Source organism: Oncorhynchus masou, chromosome 13, assembly GCF_036934945.1.
Source record: "Oncorhynchus masou masou isolate Uvic2021 chromosome 13, UVic_Omas_1.1, whole genome shotgun sequence".
In the NCBI taxonomy this organism is placed as follows: domain Eukaryota; kingdom Metazoa; phylum Chordata; class Actinopteri; order Salmoniformes; family Salmonidae; genus Oncorhynchus; species Oncorhynchus masou.
Window position 1 is genome coordinate 12,646,307 of NC_088224.1, and position 25,231 is coordinate 12,671,537.

A 25,231-nucleotide genomic window follows, 5' to 3' on the forward strand; every position below is an offset into this window, starting at 1 on the left:
AGCATTCAAAACAGGATGTTTATGTGATTATTATCTGTCTCTTTACTGTAATTAGAGGGTAATATCAATGCTATGCATGTCAGTCTCTCCTGGCTGAAAGTAAAGGAGAGACTGACTGCATTACTTTTTTCTTATTTAGGTGAAGCATTAATGTGTTAAAAATTCCAAATTGTTTAGAATAGTCAACATACACCAGTGGAGGCTGTTGAGGGGAGGACGGAATGGAGTCAATGTAATGGTATCAAACATGGTTTCCATGTGGTGTGTACCGTTCTATCGACTCCATTCAAGCCATTAGTATGAGCTGTCCTCCCCTCAGCAGCCTCCACTGATTTACACACATCAATGACACACAGACATTTTAAATTGATGTAGTTCTGTCCTTGAGCTGTTATTGTCTATTACTCTTCTGTATTATGTCATGTTTGATGTTCTGTGTGGATCCCAGGAAGAGCAGCTTCTGCAATCGCCACAGCTAATGGAGATCCTAATCAAATAAATGTCAAATCACAGCATCTTACAGCCCTAGACAATAATGGTGACCTCACTTGATAACTATAATACATTCCTCAGTACACTGTGTTGTTGTAGCCGAGAACAATGTTTAAGTCTAATAACATTTGGCCCAATCAATAGTGGAGCTTTGCGTGCCCAGGACCACAGGGCACAGCCTGGAGGAACGCACAGATCTGCCATTTCATAGGTAAATATTTATAGCTAGTATTTAGCTAATTAGGGGCCTAATATGCAGCTAATATTTAGCTTCTTCAGCTACACAACTCTAGCCTCTGTCTTTCAGCAATGCAATAGGCTATATGCTACAGACACAAGCCTCTCCGCTATTCTTCTTCTCTGTGTTACCGCCCTATTAAGAGACCTACAGCGTGCAGTAGGATGGTCTGTGTTACCTCCTTATTAATAGGCCTACAGCATGCAGTAGGATGGTCTGTGTTACCTCCTTATTAAGATGCCTACAGCGTGCAGTAGGATGGTCTGTGTTACCTCCTTATTAAGAGGCCTACAGCATGCAGTAGGATGGTCTGTGTTACCTCCTTATTAAGAGGCCTACAGCGTGCAGTAGGATGGTCTGTGTTACCTCCTTATTAAGAGGCCTACAGCATGCAGTAGGATGGTCTGTGTTACTTCCACATTAATAGGCCTACAGCGTGCAGTAGGATGGTCTGTGTTACCTCCTTATTAAGAGGCCTACAGCATGCAGTAGGATGGTCTGTGTTACCTCCTTATTAAGAGACCTACAGCATGCAGTAGGATGGTCTGTGTTACCTCCTTATTAAGAGGCCTACAGCATGCAGTAGGATGGTCTGTGTTACCTCCTTATTAAGAGACCTACAGCATGCAGTAGGATGGTATGTGTTACCTCCATATTGAGAGGCCTACAGCATGCAGTAGGATGGTCTGTATTACCTCCTTATTAATAGGCCTACAGCATTCAGAAGGATGGTCTGTGTTACCTCCTTATTAAGAGGCCTACAGCATGCAGTAGGATGGTCTGTGTTACCTCCTTATTAAGAGGCCTACAGCATGCAGTAGGATGGTCTGTGTTACCTCCTTATTAAGAGGCCTACAGCATGCAGTAGGATGGTCTGTGTTACCTCCTTATTAAGATGCCTACAGCGTGCAGTAGGATGGTCTGTGTTACCTCCTTATTAAGAGGCCTACAGCATGCAGTAGGATGGTATGTGTTACCTCCATATTAAGAGGCCTACAGCATGCAGTAGGATGGTCTGTGTTACCTCCTTATTAAGAGGCCTACAGCATGCAGTAGGATGGTCTGTGTTACCTCCTTATTAAGATACCTACAGCATGCAGTAGGATGGTATGTGTTACCTCCATATTAAGAGGCCTACAGCATGCAGTAGGATGGTATGTGTTACCTCCTTATTAAGAGGCCTACAGCATGCAGTAGGATGGTATGTGTTACCTCCTTATTAATAGGCCTACAGCATGCAGTAGGATGGTATGTGTTACCTCCTTATTAATAGGCATACAGCGTGCAGTAGGATGGTCTGTGTTACTTCCATATTAAGAGGCCTACAGCATGCAGTAGGATGGTCTGTGTTACCTCCTTATTAAGATGCCTACAGCATGCAGTAGGATGGTCTGTGTTACTTCCATATTAAGAGGCCTACAGCATGCAGTAGGAAGGTCTGTGTTACCTCCTTATTAATAGGCCTACAGCATGCAGTAGGATGGTCTGTGTTACCTCCTTATTAAGAGGCCTACAGCATGCAGTAGGATGGTTTGAGCAGATGACAGGTGTAGGCTTTAGGAAGATAAACTTTCCTCTAGTGTGGATGCTCACCAACGTTTTATGGTTCTGTATAATTTAACGTTATAGTTACCATCCTTGGTGTGGAAGGCCCTTAATAATGCTTAAATTAGTTAATTGCCACCGTCTAGCGGATAACATGAATATGGTACTGTATGAATACTGTAGTGGTTCTCAACCACGGGTTGATTTGATATTAATCCCTGTTATTCTTTTTTAATTATCATTTTTGGAGGAGGGGGTTACATGTTTTGGGGAGGGACAGGTAACATTTTCACTTCAAAGAGGTCTAAGTACTTCCAAGGAATAGGGGGAAGTAGGGATGCATCCCCTGAAAAATCGGAATAATTAAAAATCTGAATAAAAAAACATTTAGTAGTGCACTGGGCCTTTACTAGTCCTTTACTAGCGGATATAACCGTCTGTAGAGCTGCCAAAACATGTTTTACAGCGCCGCAACATATCTCCGTTTATTTATGGTTCAGGCTTTGGATTGCAAAACTGGTGCGGTAAAATAATCCAGTCCAGTTTAATGAATTACAGTGGAGGCTAATCCAAGTGGAGGCTAATCCAAGTGGAGGCTAATCCAAGTGGAGGCTAATCCAAGTGGAGGCTATGACACAATGTCAATGGTGGAAGAAGGCCAATGTGGGCAGCAGCAGATCAAAATAGTGGCACGAAGTGTCCGGGGGAATGCATCTGCCTATGCCCTAACATATTGTCTAAAGAAAATGTCATATTTTTAATACCCTCAAACACCAAGTTAAGCATACTTCATTTCAAAATAGGCCATTATCACTGTCAATCACATCTCAACCAATAGCCAACATATCCAAAGCAGTGGCTACACAACTTCCAGAGAGGGCCAGGCTCCTTGGGCTTTGGGGTGGCCACTCTTGTTTGGGTATCCTCGGCGGAACGGGGACGCTGTAAGCAAGTGGTCACATACCATACTGGGATCCACTGCACTGTTCTGGGTTCCACTGCACTGTTCTGGGTTCCACTGCACTGTTCTGGGTTCCACTGCACTGTTCTGGGTTCCACTGCACTGTTCTGGGTTCCACTGCACTGTTCTGGGTTCCACTGCACTGTTCTGGGTTCCACTGCGCAAAAGCAGGTCGGTGGAGTTTTATGAACATCAAGGCAGACATGGTTTTTTTAACGTTGTGATTAACTTCTTAACTTGTCAAGCCTCCAACGTGCCTTCGCAGTGCACACACGTAGCTCACAGTTCTTCACCATCCGCCAGAGAGAAGAAGAAAGCATCATTTACCTCCAGGCTGCTGTAGCCTACATATTTATTTGATTTGTCATTCTAGCATTTTCTAAGGAATTTTTGTGGTAATTAAATATAGGCTAATTGATGTCGAATTGATCATAATACATTTTCCATGTATTTTCACGTTGAAAAAGAAGAGCACTGCACACCTGCTTACTTGTGAAGGGAAGGCAAAAATGGTGCACTGGGACTTTACTAGTCTTGTATTAGCGTACCTACATAGCTGTCTGTAGCACAGACAGCTATATAGGTGTGATTTTGTTTTTGGAGGCGATAGAAACTCACACCTATTTAGGCGAGGTGCTGGCTAGCGGAGTGGAACACTTAACAAAAATAAAGGAGATCCGCACACTCTAGGAGCTCAGACGCAAAAATATTTATATCCAACGTTTCGACAGACAAGCTGTCTTCATCAGGGTATGATTTTGTTTTTGCCCCATTGTTACAGGTACATAGAAGGGTTAGATAAGGGTGGTACAGGTACATATAAGGGTTAGATAAGGGTGGTACATGTACATATACGGGTTAGATAAGGGTGGTACAGGTACATAGAAGGGTTAGATAAGGGTGGTACAGGTACATATAAGGGTTAGATAAGGGTGGTACATGTACATAGAAGGGTTAGATAAGGGTGGTACAGGTACATATAAGGGTTAGATAAGGGTGATACAGGTACATAGAAGGGTTAGATAAGGGTGGTACAGGTACATATAAGGGTTAGATAAGGGTGGTGCAGGTACATAGAAGGGTTAGATAAGGGTGGTACAGGTACATATAAGGGTTAGATAAGGGTGGTACAGGTACATAGAAGGGTTAGATAAGGGTGGTACAGGTACATATACGGGTTAGATAAGGGTGGTACAGGTACATATACGGGTTAGATAAGGGTGGTACAGGTACATAGAAGGGTTAGATAAGGGTCGTACAGGTACATAGAAGGGTTAGATAAGGGTGGTACAGGTACATATACGGGTTAGATAAGGGTGGTACAGGTACATAGAAGGGTTAGATAAGGGTGGTACAGGTACATAGAAGGGTTAGATAAGGGTGGTACAGGTACATATACGGGTTAGATAAGGGTGGTACAGGTACATATACGGGTTAGATAAGGGTGGTACAGGTACATAGAAGGGTTAGATAAGGGTGGTACAGGTACATAGAAGGGTTAGATAAGGGTGGTACAGGTACATATAAGGGTTAGATAAGGGTGGTACAGGTACATAGAAGGGTTAGATAAGGGTGGTACAGGTACATAGAAGGGTTAGATAAGGGTGGCACAGGTACATAGAAGGGTTAGATAAGGGTGGTACAGGTACATATACGGGTTAGATAAGGGTGGTACAGGTACATAGAAGGGTTAGATAAGGGTGGTACAGGTACATAGAAGGGTTAGATAAGGGTGGTACAGGTACATATACGGGTTAGATAAGGGTGGTACAGGTACATATACGGGTTAGATAAGGGTGGTACAGGTACATAGAAGGGTTAGATAAGGGTGGTACAGGTACATAGAAGGGTTAGATAAGGGTGGTACAGGTACATATAAGGGTTAGATAAGGGTGGTACAGGTACATAGAAGGGTTCGATAAAAGTGGTACAAGTACATAGAAGGGTTAGATAAGGGTGGTACAGGTACATATAAGGGTTAGATAAGGGTGGTACAGGTACATAGAACGGTTAGATAAAAGTGGTAAAGGTACATAGAAGGATTGGATAAAAAGTCTGTATCTTTGGATATCCTACTCTTGTTATACATCAGACAGACGGTTTTAATATAGGTGGTCTTTCTGTTATGTATGGTGATGGGCCTTACCACAATACAGTGGTGGACAACCAGACTGCTATCAGGAGGATAGAGGACACTGAGGTAGAGGTGGTGGACAACCAGACAGCTATCAGGAGGATAGAGGACACTGAGGTAGAGGTGGTGGACAACCAGACAGCTATCAGGAGGATAGAGGACACTGAGGTAGAGGTGGTGGACAACCAGACAGCTATAGGTTGGGCCAGAGGAGAAGATACAGGGGGACATGGGGACAGGGGACAGATTGACAAGGGGACAGAGGAACAGAGGGACAGGGGGACAGAAGGTCAGGGGGACAGTGGGAAGGAGGGTCAGGGGTACCTGGCTATCAAGTGTTCCGGCATCCTCTTGGATCTCTCTGTCTTTCAGAGTGCTAGACTGTCCGAGACCAAACCAGGGTAGGAGTGATGATCTAGGATAAGTTTTACACTGATGAATAAATGAATAAGATTACATGGCCTGGATAAACCTGATCCTGAATCAGCACTGTTTATGATTACGACCCCTGATCTCACCTGGCCATTAGTGTCAGATTCATTCAACATGGATTACAGATTAAACATCTATGCTGTTCTGCCTCAATCAACATCCCATGTTACCTGACAGTATTCAGATGACGGTCAGATTCATACATTCATATGTATCCGTGTTTAGCCTCCTAGAAGTCATTCTGCCATCGAGCCACAGGCCCCACAGCCAGACAGCTACCTGCGTCCTGCCAAACCAATTGGCAATCTCCTCTTCACATCCACATTACAATCAGGCTAGTTTACACTACATTGAAGCAGACATCGTGACAACTGTATTTTTAAACATATGCAGGCTAATTAATCTGCGTGAAGCTGCTGGCGTATATGCAAATCCCACGTTCTGTTGATGTGAACTTGTGTGTGCATCCCAAATGGGATTATATTCCCTATACAGTGCTCTACTTTTGACCAGAGCACTATGGGACCTGTTAAAAAAGTAGTTCACTACATAGGGAATAGAATCCCATTTGGGACGTATACTATGTTTTCAAACAGCATTCATTCATTCAGTAGCGTGGATTCCACAGTTGCATGTGATTTGTTTTAAAACGGAATGCCAGGACAATGCAGATCGAGCCGGTAGAGCTGTTGATCTCTAGAGGTTAATGGAAGGAGGGAGATTTGGGCTGGAAGTGGAACTCACATTTCGGCTGAAAATGGAACTCTATTCCCTACATAGTGCACTACTGTTGACCAGAGTCCTGTGGGACGCAGTCCCAGTCTCCATCTGCAGCACCATGGGGTGGCAACCATTGGGCCAATGCTCCACTACTATCAATACAGCAAGGCTTGGAAAAGTTCAAATACCAAAGGAAAAGACAAGGACTTGTGAAGGAGCTGCTCTTTACTTCTCTTTCTGTGTGATTGTCTTTCTCTAGCTGTTTTTGAACAATGTGTATTATTATTATTCTTTTTGTTATTACTCTTATTAGTGAAATTGTTATTTTTTGTTGGGGTGTTGTGTGGGCGTTGTCCTGTGTGTCAGATCGGTTGGTCATGGAAGGGGAGAAGGGCATAGTGTTTCCCAATCCAGAGTAGGCCGACCGAGCCTGCATGTTGTCAGTAGTCAGCCCCCAGGCTACTAGATGTTATTTTGTCCAGCCCTGACTCCACCACTCATCACAGTGCGAGTGGACCCAGGAAGCGCTATGAAATCGATCTCATGCTTGACACCAGATTTCTCACCAACAGCAGCAGGCAGCTCGTGGCCGTTACAACACACTGCTCCCTCATTGTCATTTCAAAAGCACATTTGTCATCTACTGAGGAGGAAAATAACCTGTTTCAGTTCATTATGACTATTTTCGCTAGTGCTTGTAATGTTTATATTAGTGGTTGTGATGATTGTGGTTAGAATGTGGCGGTGGTAACATCAGATAGACATATCAAACAACAGGCTTCATGGAAATTCACAGCCACAGTGATTTACAGAAGCTCATATTTTAGCAATGGATGATTAAGGTAAACGAGAATTGCATCATACACCCTATCAGCGTTTACCATCATCACATCATTACCAGCCCCACACTTTCATTCCAAACAAAATGAACAAGATTTCCAGTCATTTTCTCTAAAAATTCATCCCCGTGTTGGTCAGGGAGTATTGAATAGCCACAAGCAATTGCGTCTCCTTCTGAAACATTAATAATATCTCTGATTATGTCTGTGCCTACAAGCGGCTGGCGGCCAGGCTGTACGCGACACGACTGCTCGGTTTGGGGAGTTCATTTCATTTGGAACCACATGAGATTTATTGGTTGAAGCTCAAAGCACAGTGCTGAATTGAAATGGCTGCTCGCCACAAGGGATCGGCTCAAATCTCTGTCTAGCCCGCAGCCCTCTGAAAACTGGAACAGACAGGGGCTGGATGAGAGCAGACATAACATGTCATGATGCTGTATGCAATGGGTGGAGGAGAGGAGAAGATGGAGAGAGGAGGAGGTGGAAAGACAGGAGAGGAGGGGGGAGGAGAGGAGAGTAGTGGAGAGGAGATGAGAAGGTGGGAAGACAGGAGAGGATGGGGGAGGTGAGGAGAGTAGGGTAGAGGAGATGAGAAGATGGGAAGACAGGAGAGGATGGGGGAGGTGAGGAGAGTAGGGGAGAGGAGATGAGAAGGTGGGAAGACAGGAGAGGATGAGGGAGGTGAGGAGAGTAGGGGAGAGGAGATGAGAAGGTGGGAAGACAGGAGAGGATGGGGGAGGTGAGGAAAGTAGGGGAGAGGAGATGAGAAGGTGGGAAGACAGGAGAGTAGGGGAGAGGAGAGTAGGGGGAGGAGAGAGAGAACAAAGCAAGGAGCTGTTTTCCTTTTTCAAAGACATGGAGAACAGAGAAACTTCCTTAAAGGCCCAGTGCAGTCAAAAAACTAGATTTTCACATGTTTTATATATACAGTATTTCCACACTATGAGTTTGGAATTATAGTGTAAATGATGATAATGCCATTTTAGGGTAAGAGCTAAAAGACCAGGTGAAATTTCTGCCTGTTTTCTTGGGATGGAGTTTTGAGTGCTGGTTCTAATAGACCAATAAAAAAAGAGTTCCAAACCTCTCTGCCATTGACAGAACATTTTCTGTTTTCCCCTCTCCCAGACAGTCCTAGCAAAATTCTTGCTTGAGAAATTTCTCTTTGCTAAGGAACGGTTTTTGTTCATTTTTTAAAACCATTTTAAGGTACTTAATTCTTATCCAGAAATGAACAACTGCATTGGGCCTTTAAAACAGAGAGAATTGAGAGTGCTTTAGGGGGATTTTTTCTCTCAATCATGTATTTTCATATCAATATTGAATGTGATTGTCTGGAGGCAATTTGTCATTGGTCAATTGTTGTGGGAGACTCTGTCAGTATGAGTATCTGCAAATTGAACACATACTGTAGGGTCGGTTGCACCAACATGTTTTAAATTAATCTAGGATTAGAGCTAATCTAGGTTTAGTATATCGAGGTTTATAATTTAGTGCAACAAGATTCCTAGATAAACCTTGATTTAATCCAGTTAACCCACCTGTAGAGCTGTACTGGTAGGGGAAGAGACATGTTCACAGATTACTCATCAGTTTGACCATTCATTTGTTATCGAGGACCACAGGCAGCTGCCATCTAAACCTGACCTGAGCCTTATTACATCACCATATCTCTATTTATAAACTGACTGGTCCGTGACCTGAATGCTGATTGGCCGACTGCCGTGGTATATCAGACCGTATACCACGGATATGACAAAACGTTTATTTTTACTGCTCTAATTACGTTGGTAACCAGTTTATAACAGCAATAAGGCACCTCTGTGGTTTGTGGTATATGCGTCTGTAACATTCTCACTCATCATTACTCAAGATTAATTCAGGATTCACCGTAATCATGGTAACATCCACGTGAATGTACAAGTGTTTAGAAACATATTCTAATCTTATTTACAAGAAAAGTGACTCCAAAATGACACAATACATTATTTACCATTCATTTAAATACACATATAAGTCCATTTGTCCCAATACGTTTGATCACCTTGAATGGGGGGGGGTATGCACAAAAAGTACTGTAATTTGTAAATGGTTCTGCCGCTATGGATAGAAATACCATCAAATTCAAGCTGACAGTCTGCACTTTAACCCCATAGTCATTGTAGGGTGGATGTGTGAGCTGGTGTCAGAGGCTGATATTTGCATGATAAATAGCAGGTCTGGGTAGGTCCCAGTAGAGATGGAAATTAAACAAAGCTCCTTTACAGTCAGTGTACATTGTACCTGTCCAATATTTGCCAAGCCCGTTCATTTAGATTTTTGCACGGTGTGTAATAGCTTGCATTTCACTAGGTTTTTGTGCATTGGTAATAAATATATTTGGGTAAAGACCTTTCATTGTTTGCTGCAGTTGGCTGAGCGGCCACAGTTTCCGATCCGAAAAGAGCCCTGTAACGGGAATTCTAAACAGAATTCTTAACAATACCAAATAAAATTGCCCCTGGATTTGAATGAGGGGCACGTTTTGCCATCATGTTGATTGATTTCATCATACATGTGTTTTTGTTGTTGTTGTTATTCTGGTAATAGAATGCAGATGACTGTACAGTTTTATGTTTATTTGTAGGATGACTTCTGGAGATCATATTGTCTTTTAAAGGGAGAAATCACATTGGATCTTTAGGTCATGCATGGGCATACAGTACACAGTGTTGGTATCATATATTGCTCTGAGTGATTATCGTTTGCAAACACTTATTAATATGCTGTATAATCTTGGAATGTACCAATTAAAATTAAAGTATACGTTTAATTATGCTGGTGGTTTTCCAGACACACACGTGTTCATGATGAAATAGGCGTGCCATTGTCATTAACAACATTGGGCGGTTTTGTACCGTATATTAGCTATGGCAACAATGAATTATGGTGGCAAAAATGTACAAGTTCTCTGAAGCATGATAATGTTTGTTTACCAGCTATAAGGACGAGATAACTTTACATGGTGTTCAGTTGACGGTCTGTACTGCAGGGCACAGGAGGGACAGCTTACCCTCTAAACAAACAGGCACCATGTATTCTGGATTCTTTAGGGAAGCAGCTGCCATGATATCTTTATTCCTATCTGTGAAACATTCTTAGCTTACAGTATACATGCTGCAGTATGTGCGTACGAGTTGGTTTGTGGACAAGAAAGAAACTTGGCAAATAGCATTTTTCTTTTTTCAATTTTACCCCTTTTTTCTCCCCAATTCTCGTGGTATACAACTGTTTTAGTAGCTACTATCTTGTCTCATCGCTACAACTCCTGTACGGGCTCGGGAGAGACGAAGGTTGAAAGTCATGCGTCCTCCGATACACAACCCAACCAAGCCGCACTGCTTCTTAATTAGAGCTCCCCCTACTTTGTGCCATTTCCGCCTGAAGACATACCCAAATCTAACAGCCTGTAGCTCAGGCACAGAACCAAGGATATGCATATTCTTGGTACCATTTGAAAGAAAACCAGCCACACCAATGTGTCGGAGGAAACACCATGTACCTGGCAACCTTGGTTAGCGCGCACTGCGCCCGGCCCGCCACAGGAGTCTCTGGTGCGCGATGAGACAAGGACATCCGGCCAAGCCCTCCCTAACACAGACGACGCTAGGCCGATTGTGCGTCGCCCCACGGACCTCCCGGTCGCGGCCGGTTACGACAGAGCCTGGGCGCGAACCCAGAGTCTCTGATGGCACAGCTGGCGGTGCAGTATTGACAAATAGACTTTAACCAAGAAAGATAAGATAACCAAAGTATTCCTACTGTAGGTGCCGGTCAAGGCATTTGTTGGCTCACTACTGTGCTTATCTCTGGGATGGCTGCCATGTTCCAGCAGGTTTAGGTGGAGCGATGGCAGTGTCCCTGGGAAAAGCATTACAAATGATCGGGCCCAGCCACCTTTTCCTCTACTCAATATTATAGACCAACTGCTGAAGTGACTAACATAAAGCAGGCAGTCACCTGCTGAACAACAAGCCTGTCTGAACTAGATATGTTTGGCAGCACTGTATGGCTATTGATTGTCGTTGAAGGTTGTTGTCTCCCAGCTCTTTAATGCAGAACCATGATGGTCCAGACGGCGGTGTATGAATGAGGCATTGGACTCTCAATCACAAGCCGGAGAAATAGAATGATAATGAACTTCTTGTTATTTTGTGCCTCTGGCCACGGGTTGCAATGTGGATCAAGAGCTGAAGCAGAATTAGTTATCGCCACTGGAGCTTCACATGAATTACATCATCTCAGACAAAGATGAGACAAGTAGAATGCTTGAGGAAGAATAGTATTTCGTTTTGACAAAATATAACTGAAAGCTTAGATAAAGGCATTGATCACTCTTTACACTAAACTAGACATCTACCTAATTGTCAGTCGAATGGACTTGATACAATGACAGAGACCCTCTTTGGGTTGGTAGATTATTACAGGCTATATACTTATCACTAGTGTGATCCCGTGAAGAATAGTGTTGAAAATAGATCTGTTCTTACACGATCTTGTAAACCTCTGTACAATCCTCCCACGATGAGTGCTGCATGAGTGTACAGTACCTACCAGGCTGTAGCCTAAGTCTCAATTTGGCGATGTGAGGATATTCACTGTTTTCATCTATTCTTGTCAGGTCGTGTTGCATGATGTGGGTAGATGCATGGGTTTTTCCCTACAAGTCGATTTTTCATGGGAATCCAGTTTGTTAGGTGTAATAGACTACAGCCTCCTGGCAGGCCATATGGTAGGTATCATGGTGAGAGTGTTTCAGATCATGTGGAATCGATCATAGCCCAAACAGAATCTCGTTTTGAGCCGTTAGAGCCGTTAGAAAAACAAACACGTCTTGGTCAATGTCAAGTTGGATCGATTAATTCCATTGCCCCATGAAGCAGGGTAAATACACATTTGAAGCAATACTAGCAACAGCATTCACTCATGCTGCCGGGGAGCTATCTTTTCTGAGGAGGTTGATGACATCACAGGATGGTAATAAGATGGCGCCGAAGAAATAGGCTGACGTTTTACATTCTCCCATCCAATTGTGCAATTTTGTAATTTTTTTGCGTTATGTGTAACTTATTTTTTTACTTAATGGGGAAGTAATGTTGCTGCTACCGTCTCTTATGACCGAAAATAACTTTTGGACATCAGAAAAGTGATTACTCACCGTGGACTGGAAGAAACGTTTTCCTTTTTAACGAATAAAACTGATCACCTACTATTAAGATTATCCTACCAACGAGACATTAAAAACTGTAACATCTTATGTTTCACCGAGATGTGGCTGAACTAAGAAATGGACAATATGGAGCTGGAGGGATTTTCCATGCACCGGCAGAACAGAGACCCTACCTCTATTAAGACGAGAGTTGGGGGTGTGTGTCTTTTTGTCAATAACAGCTGGTGCGCGATGTCTAATATTAAAGAAGTCTCGAGGTATTACTCGCCTGAGGTAGAGTACCTTATGACAAGCTGTCGACCACACTATCTACCAAGAGAGTTCTCATCTGTATTATTCATAGCCGTCTATTTACCACCACAGAACGAAGCTGGCACTAAGACCGCTCTCAACCAACTCTATAAGGCCATAAGCAAATAAGAAAATGCTCACCCAGAAGCGGTGCTCCTAGTGGCGGGGACTTTAATGCAGGCAAACTTAAATCAGTTTTACCACATTTTTTACCAGCATGTCACATGTGCAACCAGGGGGAAACAAATCATAGACCACCTTTACTCCACACACAGAGATGCATACAAAGCTCTCCCCCACCCTCCATTTGGCAAATCTGACCACAATTATATACTTCTGATTCCTGCTTACAAGCAAAAACTAAAGCAGGAAGTACCAGTGACTCGCTCAATACGGAAGTGGTCAGATGTCGCGGATGCTACACTACAGGACTGTTTTGCGAGCACATCGATGACGTTGTCCCCACAGTGACTGTACGTACATATCCCAACCAGAAGCCATGGATTACAGGCAACATCTGCACCGAGCTAAAGGCTAGAGCTGCCGCTTTCAAGAAGCAGGAGACTAATCCGGACATTTATAAGAAATCCCGCTATGCCCTCAGACAAACCATCAAACAAGCAAAGTGTCAATATAGGACTAATCCTACTACACCGGCTCTGATGCTCGTCGGATGTGGCAGGGCTTGAAAACTATTATGGACTGCAAAGGGAAACCCAGACGCGAGCTGCCCAGTTATGCTCGTTTCCAGGTAAGCAACACTGAAGCATGCACAAAAGCACCAGCTGTTCTGGATGACTGTGTGATTACGCTCTTGGTAGCTGATGTGAACAAAACCTTTAAACAGTTCAACATTCACAAAGCAGCTGTGCCAGACAGATTACCAGGACGTGTACTTAAAGCATGCGCAGACCAACTGTCAAGTGTCTTCGCTAACATTTTCAACCTCTCCCTGACCGAGTCTGAAATACCAACATGTTTCAAGCAGACCACCATAGAGCCTGTGCCCAAGGAAGCGAAGGTAACCTGCCTAAATGATTACCGCCCCGTGGCACTCACGTCGGTAGCCATGAAGTGCTTTGACAGGCTGGTCTTTGCTCACATCAACAGCATCCTCCCGGATACCCTAGACCCACTCCAATTCGCATACCGCGCAAACAGATCCACAGATGACCCAATCTCAATCGCACTCCACACCACCCCTTCTCACCTGGACCAAAGGAACATCTATGTGAGAATGCTGTTCATTGACTACAACGCAGCGTTCAACACCATAGTGTCTCACGAAGCTCATGACTAAGCTAATGACTCTGGGAGTAAACACCTCCCTCTGCAACTGGATCCTGGACTTCCTGACGGGCCGCCCCCATGTGGTAAGAGTAGGCAACAACACATATGCTACACTGATCCTTAACACTGGGTCCCCTCAGGGGTTTGTACTTAGTCTCCTCCTGTATTCCCTGTTCACCCATGACTGCATGGCCAAACACGACTCCAACACCATCATTAAGTTTGCTGACGACACAAAAGTGGTAGGCCTGATCACCGACAATGATGAGACGGTATATAGGGAGGAGGTCAGAGACCTGGCAGTGTGGTGCCAGGACAAAAACCTTTCCCTCAATGTGAGCAAGACTAAGGGGCTGATCGTGGACTACAGGAAAGGCGGGCCGAAAATGCCCCCATTAACATCGGTGAGGCTGTAGTGGAGCGGGTCGAGAGTTTCAAGTTCCTTGGTGTCCACATCACCAATGAACTATCATGGTCCAAACACACCAAGACAGTCATGAAGAGGGCACAACAAAAAACTTTTCCCCCTCGGGAGACTGAAGAGATTTGGCAAGGGCCCCCAGATCCTCAAAAAGTTATACAGCTGCACCATCGAGAGCATCCTGACTGGTTGCATCACCGCCAGGTATGGCAACTGCTCGGCAGCTGACCATAAGATGCTACAGAGGGTAGTGCGAACGGCCCAGTACATCACTGGGACCAAGCTTCCTGCCATCCAGGACCTATATAATAGGCGGTGTCAGAGGAAAGCCCATATAATTGTCAGACACTCCAGCCACCCAAGTTATAGACTGTTTTCTCTCTGTTTTTCTGAGTGAAACGTGTGTCACTGATACAAATTATTTAAAACAAACTGTCATTGCATATCTTTTGATTTATCCACTTGAGATTTTCTCATTCTATTTCTCGTCTAAAGAAAGGGGAGAACAGAAAGTGATACAACTAAAGCTGAAACCACTTCTGGGAGCCAATTTACTTTGTAACTCAGCCATGTCACCTTGGGATTGATTGAGGGTTCTTCAGTGGAACTTTAAAAAATGTGTAATAATAAAGTAAGAATGCTGTCATGCATCAGCAGAGCACCTGCGGGCAACCTTTTATTCCAGCTACGTTATGTGCATAAAATACAGTACAGTGGAGCAATTTCAGTTTTATTGAAAACCTCTCTAGTCTGTGCTTACTTTCTTTAAAAAATAGATGATGAGATTAGTCACACCTCCCTGGTTGTCTGTGGAGAAGTAACCAACATTTATTGTATGTTGCTGTATGGTCAACGTTTGTGCATTCATTTTTACACCATTCTCAATTTAAAACTATCCTCTTTAAAACAAGGCTACCTCTCCAGGTCCCTGTACCTGTCCATGAATTAGGTATTGTGTTTTCGAATGTCCTGTAGAGTATGTGTTTATTACTCACACTATAATGTTGTTTCAATTCATTCTGTCATGCTGCATGACTCCCTAGCCCCTCCAGCTGTATGCTTGCTGGGAGTATTAGAGGATCATTGTGAAGAACCTGTGAGAGGGGAATCCAGAACACATTAGACGCAGGGGTGGGCAATTCCAGTCCTCAAGGTCCTGATTGGTGTCACAGTTTTGTCCCAGCCCCAGCTAACAAACCTGACTCCAATAATCACCCAGTCATGATCTTCAGTTTAGAATGCAATGTGATTAATCAGCTGTGTTTGTTAGGGATGGAGAAACAGAGGGACACCAATCAGGCCCTCGAGGACTGGAGTTGTCCACCCCTACTAATTAGAGGATGGGCTGTCTGATCTAGCACAATTGAATGATGGTCAAGCCAAGAGTCATTGAGATGATTAACTATGGAAACTTATCTGAAGTCAGCATCACCTTCAGGAAGATCAAGCCCCCTGGGACAGTCATACAATTTCATCAATATATCACATTCGCTGCTGGAATAGAAATGACTATATTAGTTGGCTTTATTGTGTTAGATATCAATTGAAGAAGAAGAAGGTAGCGTTGATCAAAACTGCCTAATAACCCAATGGTTAGGAATAAAGATTAGCATGAGACCATAACTTATCATGAACATTATGAACAGTGCTACAAATGTTATCTTCATCGTTCACCCAAATAACTGTGGGGCAGTCAGCCAAATGCCATATGCCATAAAGCATTTCTTTACAGTATTTTTGGGGGGGTCTGCGAATAGTGATGAAGTATGTGTCTGGGTAAAACAATAGCTGCCGTTAGAGTCAAATTGTGCCACGTCACCTACCGGTTTGTCAAGTCTGATAGCCAATGGAATGGAGGTGCTTGGTCCAAAGTCAGACTGTGTTAATGTTAACCCTTGTGTTGTCTTAAGGGTAAAAAATGACCCTCCACTATGTTTAACAGCAGAGAAAACCCCCAAAATGATAGTTTTTCAACTTGATGACTTTTCCTAGAGCTGGGATCTTTTAATGTAGTACTGTACTATACTGACTCAGTTTTACAAATCTACCATTGTGAGTATTTTAACTTTTTGTGTTGTTTGTTGGTTTGGCAATGCCAATGTCAGCTAGAGAAATATGCTAAGGATTATCACCAAAGCAAGCAATGTACTTGGAGTCAAACAGACAGGCCTGGATGAGATCTTTAAAGTCAGGGCCCTCTGCAAGGCTCATTTTAGACCCAAGCCACCCCCTGTACCTGGACTTTGAACTACTCCCCTCTGGGCGCAGGTATAGGGCACCCCTCAGCAGGAAAAACACAACTAGACAATCACTTGAGCCAGGTGTGATATACGTCCTAAATAGCTCGGACTGATGTTCCTATCGACTCAGTTGTTATTGGTATGTTATGAAAGTTGTATTGTCCATTTTGTTTGTATTTAAACGCCACTTTAAATGTGTACATGACACTGCAACCAAATTTCCCCATGGGGACAATAAAGTCAGTAAGTAAGTAAGTAAGTAGAGTGACCACAACATTAGAAAAAGTGAAACATTGCCTTTGTTCATATTTCCATGAAGGCTGTACACCACCAGGGTACAAAGATTGTCTTAGGGTCATTTTTGACCCAGAAGTGATAAAATAATTTACGGCAGGGTAGCCTAGTGGTTAGACCGGAAGGTTGCAAGTTTAAACCCCCGAGCTGACAAGGTACAAATCTGTCGTTCTGCCCCTGAACAGGCAGTTAACCCACTGTTCCTAGGCCGTCATTGAAAATAATAATTTGTTCTTAACTGACTTGCCAAGTTAAATAAAGGTAAAATAAATGTTTTAAAAACCACAAAGACACACACACACACAATGAGAAATTGAGATTGTGTGCTACTGATTGAACTCTGACATCACTAAAACGTTATTGTGAATGTGCCGCATCTCCCCTCCACGACCCCACACATGACAGTTCACAGACAAAATAAAAACTATTTCAGACAAAAGAAACAACATTTAAGACAAAATAAAAATGTATTGAAAGCATTGGGGCAGCATGGTAGCCTAGTGGTTAGAATGTTGGACTAGTAACCGGAAGGTTGCAAGTACAAATCCCTGAGCTGACAAGGTACAAATGTGTCGTTCTGCCCCTGAACAGGCAGTTAACCCACTGTTCCTAGGCCGTCATTGAAAATAAGAATTTGTTCTTAACTGACTTGCCTATTTAAATAAAGGTTAAAAAATAGTTGAGTAATTGGGGATGCAGTCAGAGGCTATAAAGGTGCTGCAGATGAGTCCCACCAGGTCTCCCTTTGCTGAAGCCCAAGAGTGCATGTTTCAGTGCCCAACAGGTCAGAGATCTGATTTCTTCAGATATCCAGGAGCAACAAGAGGGGGAAGAAGAGGAGGAGGTATCTGAAGAAGAAGAAATCTGTCAAAAGGTTGCTGTCCTTTCCGACAGCATTTGCCCAGCAAGCCAGCAAAGTACGGCATCGAGATATGGGTGGGCTGTGACGCACGATCCAGCTACGCTTGGAAGATGCAAGTCTACACTGGGAAGCCGACCCGTGGAGGCCCGGTGAACAACCAGGGGATACGGGTCGTGACAGATGGACTGAGGGGGCACAATGTCACGTGGGAAAGCTGGGTGCTGAATCTTGTCCTGATCCACCTGCAGCTGGTACTATGTGCTGCACATGTGAGAAATACATCCGCAAAGTCCATGCATACTGTCCTACATGTGCTAATTAGAGTTGATTGATTTATGTTCTTCATGTTTTTGTTTTGTATCTATTATCTTATTCTTATTTATTGTTGTTGTTTATACACCTTGTGGGTTGGGGCAATGGTTCAACAAATGGGTGAAGACTAGTATTTTGTAGTTGAATTCCTCATTGTACAATATATAAGAATGCCTAAAACGTTAATGAATGTTATTGTTTCTCTTCAATAAAGTGCATTCAAAACTACTTTCTGCACATTTCTGCTACTTTCTTAGGCTATACAAGTGCTATCTCTTGCTAAACAAATGATGTTTACACCTATGCAGTACCTTTATCAGTAGTAATAATAATAAACCTCTACTTTAGAAAACAATGATGCCAGGTGTGTTGTAATAAAAACGAGTGGTGTCCACTGATTAAATGCAGTCTTTCTGCATTGTGAAGAGGGAAAACCCAGACATTCACCAAGTTTGTGATGAATGACAGGTTGTTTAAAATTCAATTAAGATGCTTTATTTTTCGGGGTTTAGTGAAGGCGGGTCATTTTTTAACCCTTAGGACAAGGGGAGTATACAGAATGTTAATACTGCACAGGGGATAAGAAGAAGTGTCTGGGAAGAGTGAAGAGCGAACCCAACATCTATTAACATAGCAGGGAATAGGCTTCACACTGGGTATCATTTACTGCATGCAGGGGTGTCCTGTTTGTAAGGATGTATTATAATAATATAAGAAATTCCTCGATTATGAATGATAAATCATGTATTTCAATACATCACTACAGCATCATACACTTTCCTGCAGGTTCCCGAAAAAGCCCGACCTCGCAGGCTAGTTCCAATCAGGTGGCGTAACGTAGGGATTTAAATTAAACTCTTTTCTAATTTACTCCTGTTGGATTTTCTATTGTTGCTGAATGGATTAGCTATGTATTGGAAACTCTGAAATGAAAATGTTATTTCAGTCTATTTGTGAAGATAAACTAGACCCTGGCTAAGTACTAAGTTTTCCCTCTTTCTCTTAGATCCATACATTCTCTTCTCAGACTGTAAGGATTGAATTATGCTTTGCGAATGAGGCCCCTGGCAGCCATTTACTGCAACAAAGAATATAATTTGGATAAATATCATCTCAGCCTCAGAAAAATACACACTCTATTCTGCCATTCTGTTTGTTTTTGACCACAGCATTTTGGATTAGAGAGGAGCATTACAGCAAATTACTGATTTTACCGTGCTTGTGTTTTGGTGAGGTTCTTGGGTGAATGGTCTGACCCCTATACACACGGAGCCCAGACTGCAGTTTGGACAGCGCCACGTCGACCCTGCATGCTGCAATGAAACAGATGAAATATAGTTTCCGGTATCCAATGGGGTGGAGAGGCCTTGACTCACTGTATCAAAGTGAGGAGGCTGTCAGTGAATCAGCAGAGAAGAGGGACTAGAGCGAGGAGGGGAATGAGGGAGGAGGGGAATGAGGGAGGAGGGGAATGAGGGAGGAGGGGAACAGGGGGAGGAGAGAAGGGGTGCGGAGTAGGAAGGTGGAGGGTTCTGCCACAGAAGGAGTGCCCGTGGAGAACACTGATTACTTACTTTTAAAACATCAGTTTGATGGAGAGACGCGCCCCGCTTCCCAGCGGCCTCCCATCCGTCTCTGACGCTGGGGTGGTGATTGATGAGGCGTCCGCCAGCGTTGTACACTGCCTGCCGCCCAGAGCTGATGCAGAGGCCAGCCCTGCTTCTCTGTTTCTCCCCTCCATGGGTGTGTCTGTGTGTGTGTGTGTCTGTGTGTCTGTGTGTGTGTGTGTGTGTGTGTGTGTGTGTGTGTGTGTGTGTGTGTGTGTGTGTGTGTGTGTGTGTGTGTGTGTGTGTGTGTGTGTGTGTGTGTGTGTGTGTGTGTGTGTGTGTGTGTGTGTGTGTGTGTTCCATGTATTTGTGCACAACCACCTGCCACCAGTTTTAATTAAATGGCCGGCAATTAAGACAGATTCACTGATTAAGGAACACTAAACCTGTTATCATTTGTTAATAATGAATCTCTCTCCTTATTTCACATGGAGCTTCCTAGAGCATATTGATCCCAGCTAGATGGGACTTGGAACACAGATGTCTGACATTGGATGTGTGTGATTTAGGTTAATGTAGACTGATATTGGATGTGTGTGATCTAGGTTCATATAGTCTGACATTGGATGTGTGTGATCTAGGTTAATGTAGACTGATATTGGATGTGTGTGATCTAGGTTCATGTATTCTGACATTGGATGTGTGTGATTTAGTTTAATAATGTAGTCTGACATTTGATGTGTGTGATTTAGGTTTAATAATGTAGTCTGACATTTGATGTGTGTGATTTAGTTTTAATGTAGTCTGACATTTGATGTGTGTGATTTAGTTTTAATGTAGTCTGACATTGGATGTGTGTGATTTAGGTTCATGTAGCATGGCCACGTGTAAGGGAATACACACACATACACATCCAAAGTCAGACTACATGAACCTAAATCACACACATCCAATGTCAGACTACATGAACCTAAATCACACACATCCAATGTCAGACTACATGAACCTAAATCACACACTTCCAATGTCAGACTACATGAACCTAAATCACACACATCCAATGTCAGACTACATGAACCTAGATCACACACATCCACTCTTCTGCAGACTGACATTATATTTGGAATAGGTGCTAGGCTACTTTCCAGTTTATTTCCTACGTTTTAAAAGTGAGAATTTAGAAAAAAGTATATTCTTTCCTTCCTGTCGGATATTGAACTCCTGTCTGACTACAGGCCCATTCAGCCAGCACCGCAGGGATTTTAAAGTTAATATTAGAATTGCATTGAGAATGCTTGAGTACTTTGATGACACGTCGGCGACACTGTTGCTATGTAGCCCCCAAGTCTCGCCAATGTTGCCTCTTCTTGTCACTATCAATTCACACCAAGTTATTTCTGAGACCGTGAACGGTTTTCAGAATCCAGAAAGACAGGACATTCAGTGTAAATGCCTGAGTGAATAACCCCTCACTGTTGCTGTGGTGGCGTTGGCCCCTCTCTCTCTCTCTCTCTCTCTCTCTCTCTCTGCTCTACCCCTCCCACCCTCAATCACTCCAGCTCTCTCTATCTTGTCTCATGCAGCCAATGTTTGTGTCATTTATATTTTGTCAAATGGAGGGGAGATAGAGAAAAGGCTAAAGCTTTGAGACTGGGACGTGTGGGATGACTAATCAATTACCTCCGAGTCCAGTTGGGGATGTCACGGACTACGGTACAATCAACGCACTACATTTTGAACACATACAGTGAAAGAGAAGGGACTGACTGACGGGGTGGTTGGTTGGTGGTAGAGAGGCATTAAGCCTCAGACTTGGTGTCGTCTGCTCACTGCAGAGGGACAGTGATTGCCAGCCTAGGCTGGATGAATACAGCGATGTCTCCTCAGCTCCGTTCTACTCTGTAGGCTGTGTGTAATCATGGAACTATTGTGACAATGACATGCATGGAAAAGCGTCTGAACGCCACAGAGAGGACTAGTCTACCGGAGCCACTAGTACTGTAGTTTAGCTTTCACATCATTTTTTAATTTATTTTACCTTTATTTAACCTGGAAAATCAGTTAATTAAGAACAAATTCTTATTTACAATAATAGTGTAGCACTCAACTGTATAACATGGGAGGGATGGTGACAACCCTGTCCATCTGTTCGAACTATGTCCAGCGCAGAATGGTATAACTTATGTAATTAACATGCATATTATTGGATGAGACTCACGATGCTACTGGTACCTTAACTCGCTGTGTGGCCAATGATGCTCTCCGACATAAACTCAATAACCCTGCGGAGTTGCCTCCTGCACTGGTAATGAAGGTGCTAGTTAAAGTGGATGACATTTCCTCCACAAATACGTGTATATTTGAAATGGATTCCATCCATAACATTTATACTACGGTTATTCAAGTATGTGAAATGATTTAACTCAGGCAGAGTGCCAAGGATACTGTTATTGTTCTGAGACCTCTGTTGTTCTTTACATCGGTTCTACACATTCCTAACATTTTCCCAGTGATACACATGTTCTGTATCACCCAAAGTGAGGATCTGTGCTAAGCACATCCTGTAGAAATGTTCCTATTCACTCTTTCTACAAACCTCATGCTAAGAGCAATGGATACATGTAGAGCAATTACAGTCAATTTATGCAAATACTATATTTCCAAAGGAGTTGAGGGCGGAGTGAGTGAGGTTAAACCAGACAGTGTTCTGTTCTGCTGTCTCTGCCTCTGTCCCAGGATTCTACCCAAATGGCACCCTATTCCCTACATAGTGCACTACGTTTGACCAGGACACATGGGGCTCTGGTCAAAGTAGTGCACTATACGGGGAATAGGTGACCATTTGGGATGCTTCCACAGTGTGGATAATGGAAGAGACTTTTTTGCGTAATAACATGAATGATATGGCACAGCTCCAGCTTGGAGAAGCCACTAAGCTGTGATCCATGTGACCGTGTCCTTTTAATGACATATCCCATCAGTCCTCAATAAAGGTTGGTGTGAGGCAGAGGTGGGAAAGAGGGGATGGGGAGGAAGAGGAGGAAGGGAGAGGAAGAGGGAAGAGAGCCCAGTCCCTTCGGAGGCAGTTTCCTCTGGCCAGCTCCTTTGTGTGTTGTGGTGGCATGGGCCAAGCCGTGCGAGGGCGAGGACGAGGGCGAGGGCCAGATACACGGTCTACTCTGTAAGCATATTAAGGCTATGCCGGTGTGACATTCTGAACAGGTGGATATACTGTAGCTAATCCTCTGTGACTAATACTTAAGCTCCTTATATGCTTTGTTTATGATCTGCACGGGGTAGCCTTCACTTTGTGACTAACATATAAGGGTCTTCATACATTATGCTTTGTATATACTCCGTATGTCTACACACCTACACACTACACACAGTGTAATGCTTACAATACACCGACAGCGTCATTGGGCAAAATAGTACGCAGCGTCATCTGGATGTGTGTGTGCGACAACAGTTCAACATTCACCTTCTGCTACCGTTTCTGTCAAGACGTCTACGGATACAGTTAGACTCATACGTTGTATAAATCCTAAGTATGCACCACACACAACGCACTGCAACTGCCTCGGCAACGCAACGCTGCAAGGTAAACACAGGGTTTCATTGGAAATGAATGTCATTCTGGCGTATCAAAAATGCAATGACGCTGTCGGTGTGATCGAAGCGTTAGGCTTTGACCAAGGGGGTGTGGCTAAAACAGTTGAGGATCCTCCTCTTTTGTTGTGTTCTCACCAGGGGAATGGCCATCCTGTTCTACTATCAGCATTTCTCCATTCAACATTACCCTATGAATATTAACAGTTGCATGTCCTATTGGCATTGATGCATAATAAGCAACATGACTTTGGATAATGAAATTCCACCATTTTTACTTAGGTCTACAAGATGCTATTTATTTTTTATTTTTTTTATTACCTATGTACTGTGTCCCAACCTTGTTTCAAAAACAACAACAAAAATGGTTATCTTTTTTGATTGGCTGAGACTCTAAAAGACACCAGTGTTGTCGCATGCTGACTTGGAGTATGGGATGTAAAAAAAAACAACTAATGATTTTTTTCCTCTTGTTTCACTCAGGTTATCTGGGATGAATGTCCCGTCTCCTATTGTCAGCAACAAGAACTGGCTGAGGCTACACTTTGTAACTGACAGTAACCATCGATACCGGGGTTTTAGCGCCCATTATCAAGGTAAGCCTCTGTTTCAATCAATGCAAAGACGCTTAGGAAGGAGTTTCCTGACCACCTAAAACATACAAACTTAAATAAGAAGGTAATCCTTTTAAAGCCCTGAGATAATCAACACATAGTGCTCTGAAAGGGGGATGAATCCTACACCTCTTCACTCTGTCCTCCTCCTTAATTCCTTTTTCTTCTTATTGTCATGATAGGGCTGTCTTAGATTTGCTCTTTTCTTTTCATGTCATTTTTTGTTGTTGTTTCAGGCTGACGTAGTCATTCTATCATTCTGTCTTTCAACTCTCATGATTACAACTACAAGATACATATTTATTTTCTCATGGAAACCGTAAATCCCCAGGACCTGATTTGGGTGGGCAATCAGAGCTTTCGTTTTTTCAACTTTTAATTAGAACCCTCTCTCTATAGCAATGCCAACTACCATATGCACAGCACAGTGCACCACAGCATTCAATTAAAAAAGTGTTTTTTTGCCTCTTCCAAACTAACCAATAGATTAACAACAAATCACTTCTTCTCCTCTTTTTGTAATAGCTGTCTCTTTTTCCCCATCTTATTCCAAAGCTGCTGATTAAACGAAACGAAGCTACTGTATAACAGATCATTCAGAATCATATACACACATTTGCATTGCTGTATGTTGTGGTTGTGGCATTATTCTGACACAAATTTACCATAAACCAAATCTTTATAAATGTCCCCCACAATAAATAAATGTCCTATTGAAGGACCTGGATAACATATAACATATTAATATGTTTGCCTACTGTTACATATTGGAAAATTTGTTTGGTTTAAAAATAGCTCCCGGAACCACTTTATAAGATGACGAGTTGCTAATTTTGCTTATTAGCTCATCAGATGCTTTAAAGCTAGATTCTGTGATTTAATAAACAAATAAAAACTTACATGTTTGGTTTATGACTCTAACTCATGAGACATTTATTTTAGTTATATCCTTCAAGGATCTGCTGGAATTGGACTTTTTCACTCGAAGCACCTGTTAACACATAAGGTCTGAGTGTTTACATGACATTCTTCAAGGATCCCAGACCACAGACTGTAGCTTTAATAGAATGTGAAGAAGCAGGGGTTAAACCAGGGATTCCCAAACTGTTTTCATCCACGACCCCATTTTGATATCTGAAAATGTTTGCAGTCAATTGAAAAACATTCTAACAGTATTT

The 25,231-nt window shown here is 43.0% G+C and overlaps 1 protein-coding gene across 3 annotated transcripts in view; it reads left to right on the forward strand.

The window, feature by feature from the left end:
* The window catches only part of LOC135551748 (CUB and sushi domain-containing protein 3-like), an 826,047-nt gene that overhangs the window by 355,253 nt on the left and 445,563 nt on the right, over positions 1 to 25,231 (forward strand). For all 3 annotated transcript variants that reach the window (XM_064982949.1, XM_064982950.1, XM_064982951.1), the window contains exon 6: positions 23,923 to 24,035. In XM_064982949.1, coding sequence (XP_064839021.1) covers positions 23,923 to 24,035 — 113 coding nt within the window. The remainder of the gene's footprint in view (positions 1 to 23,922; positions 24,036 to 25,231) is intronic.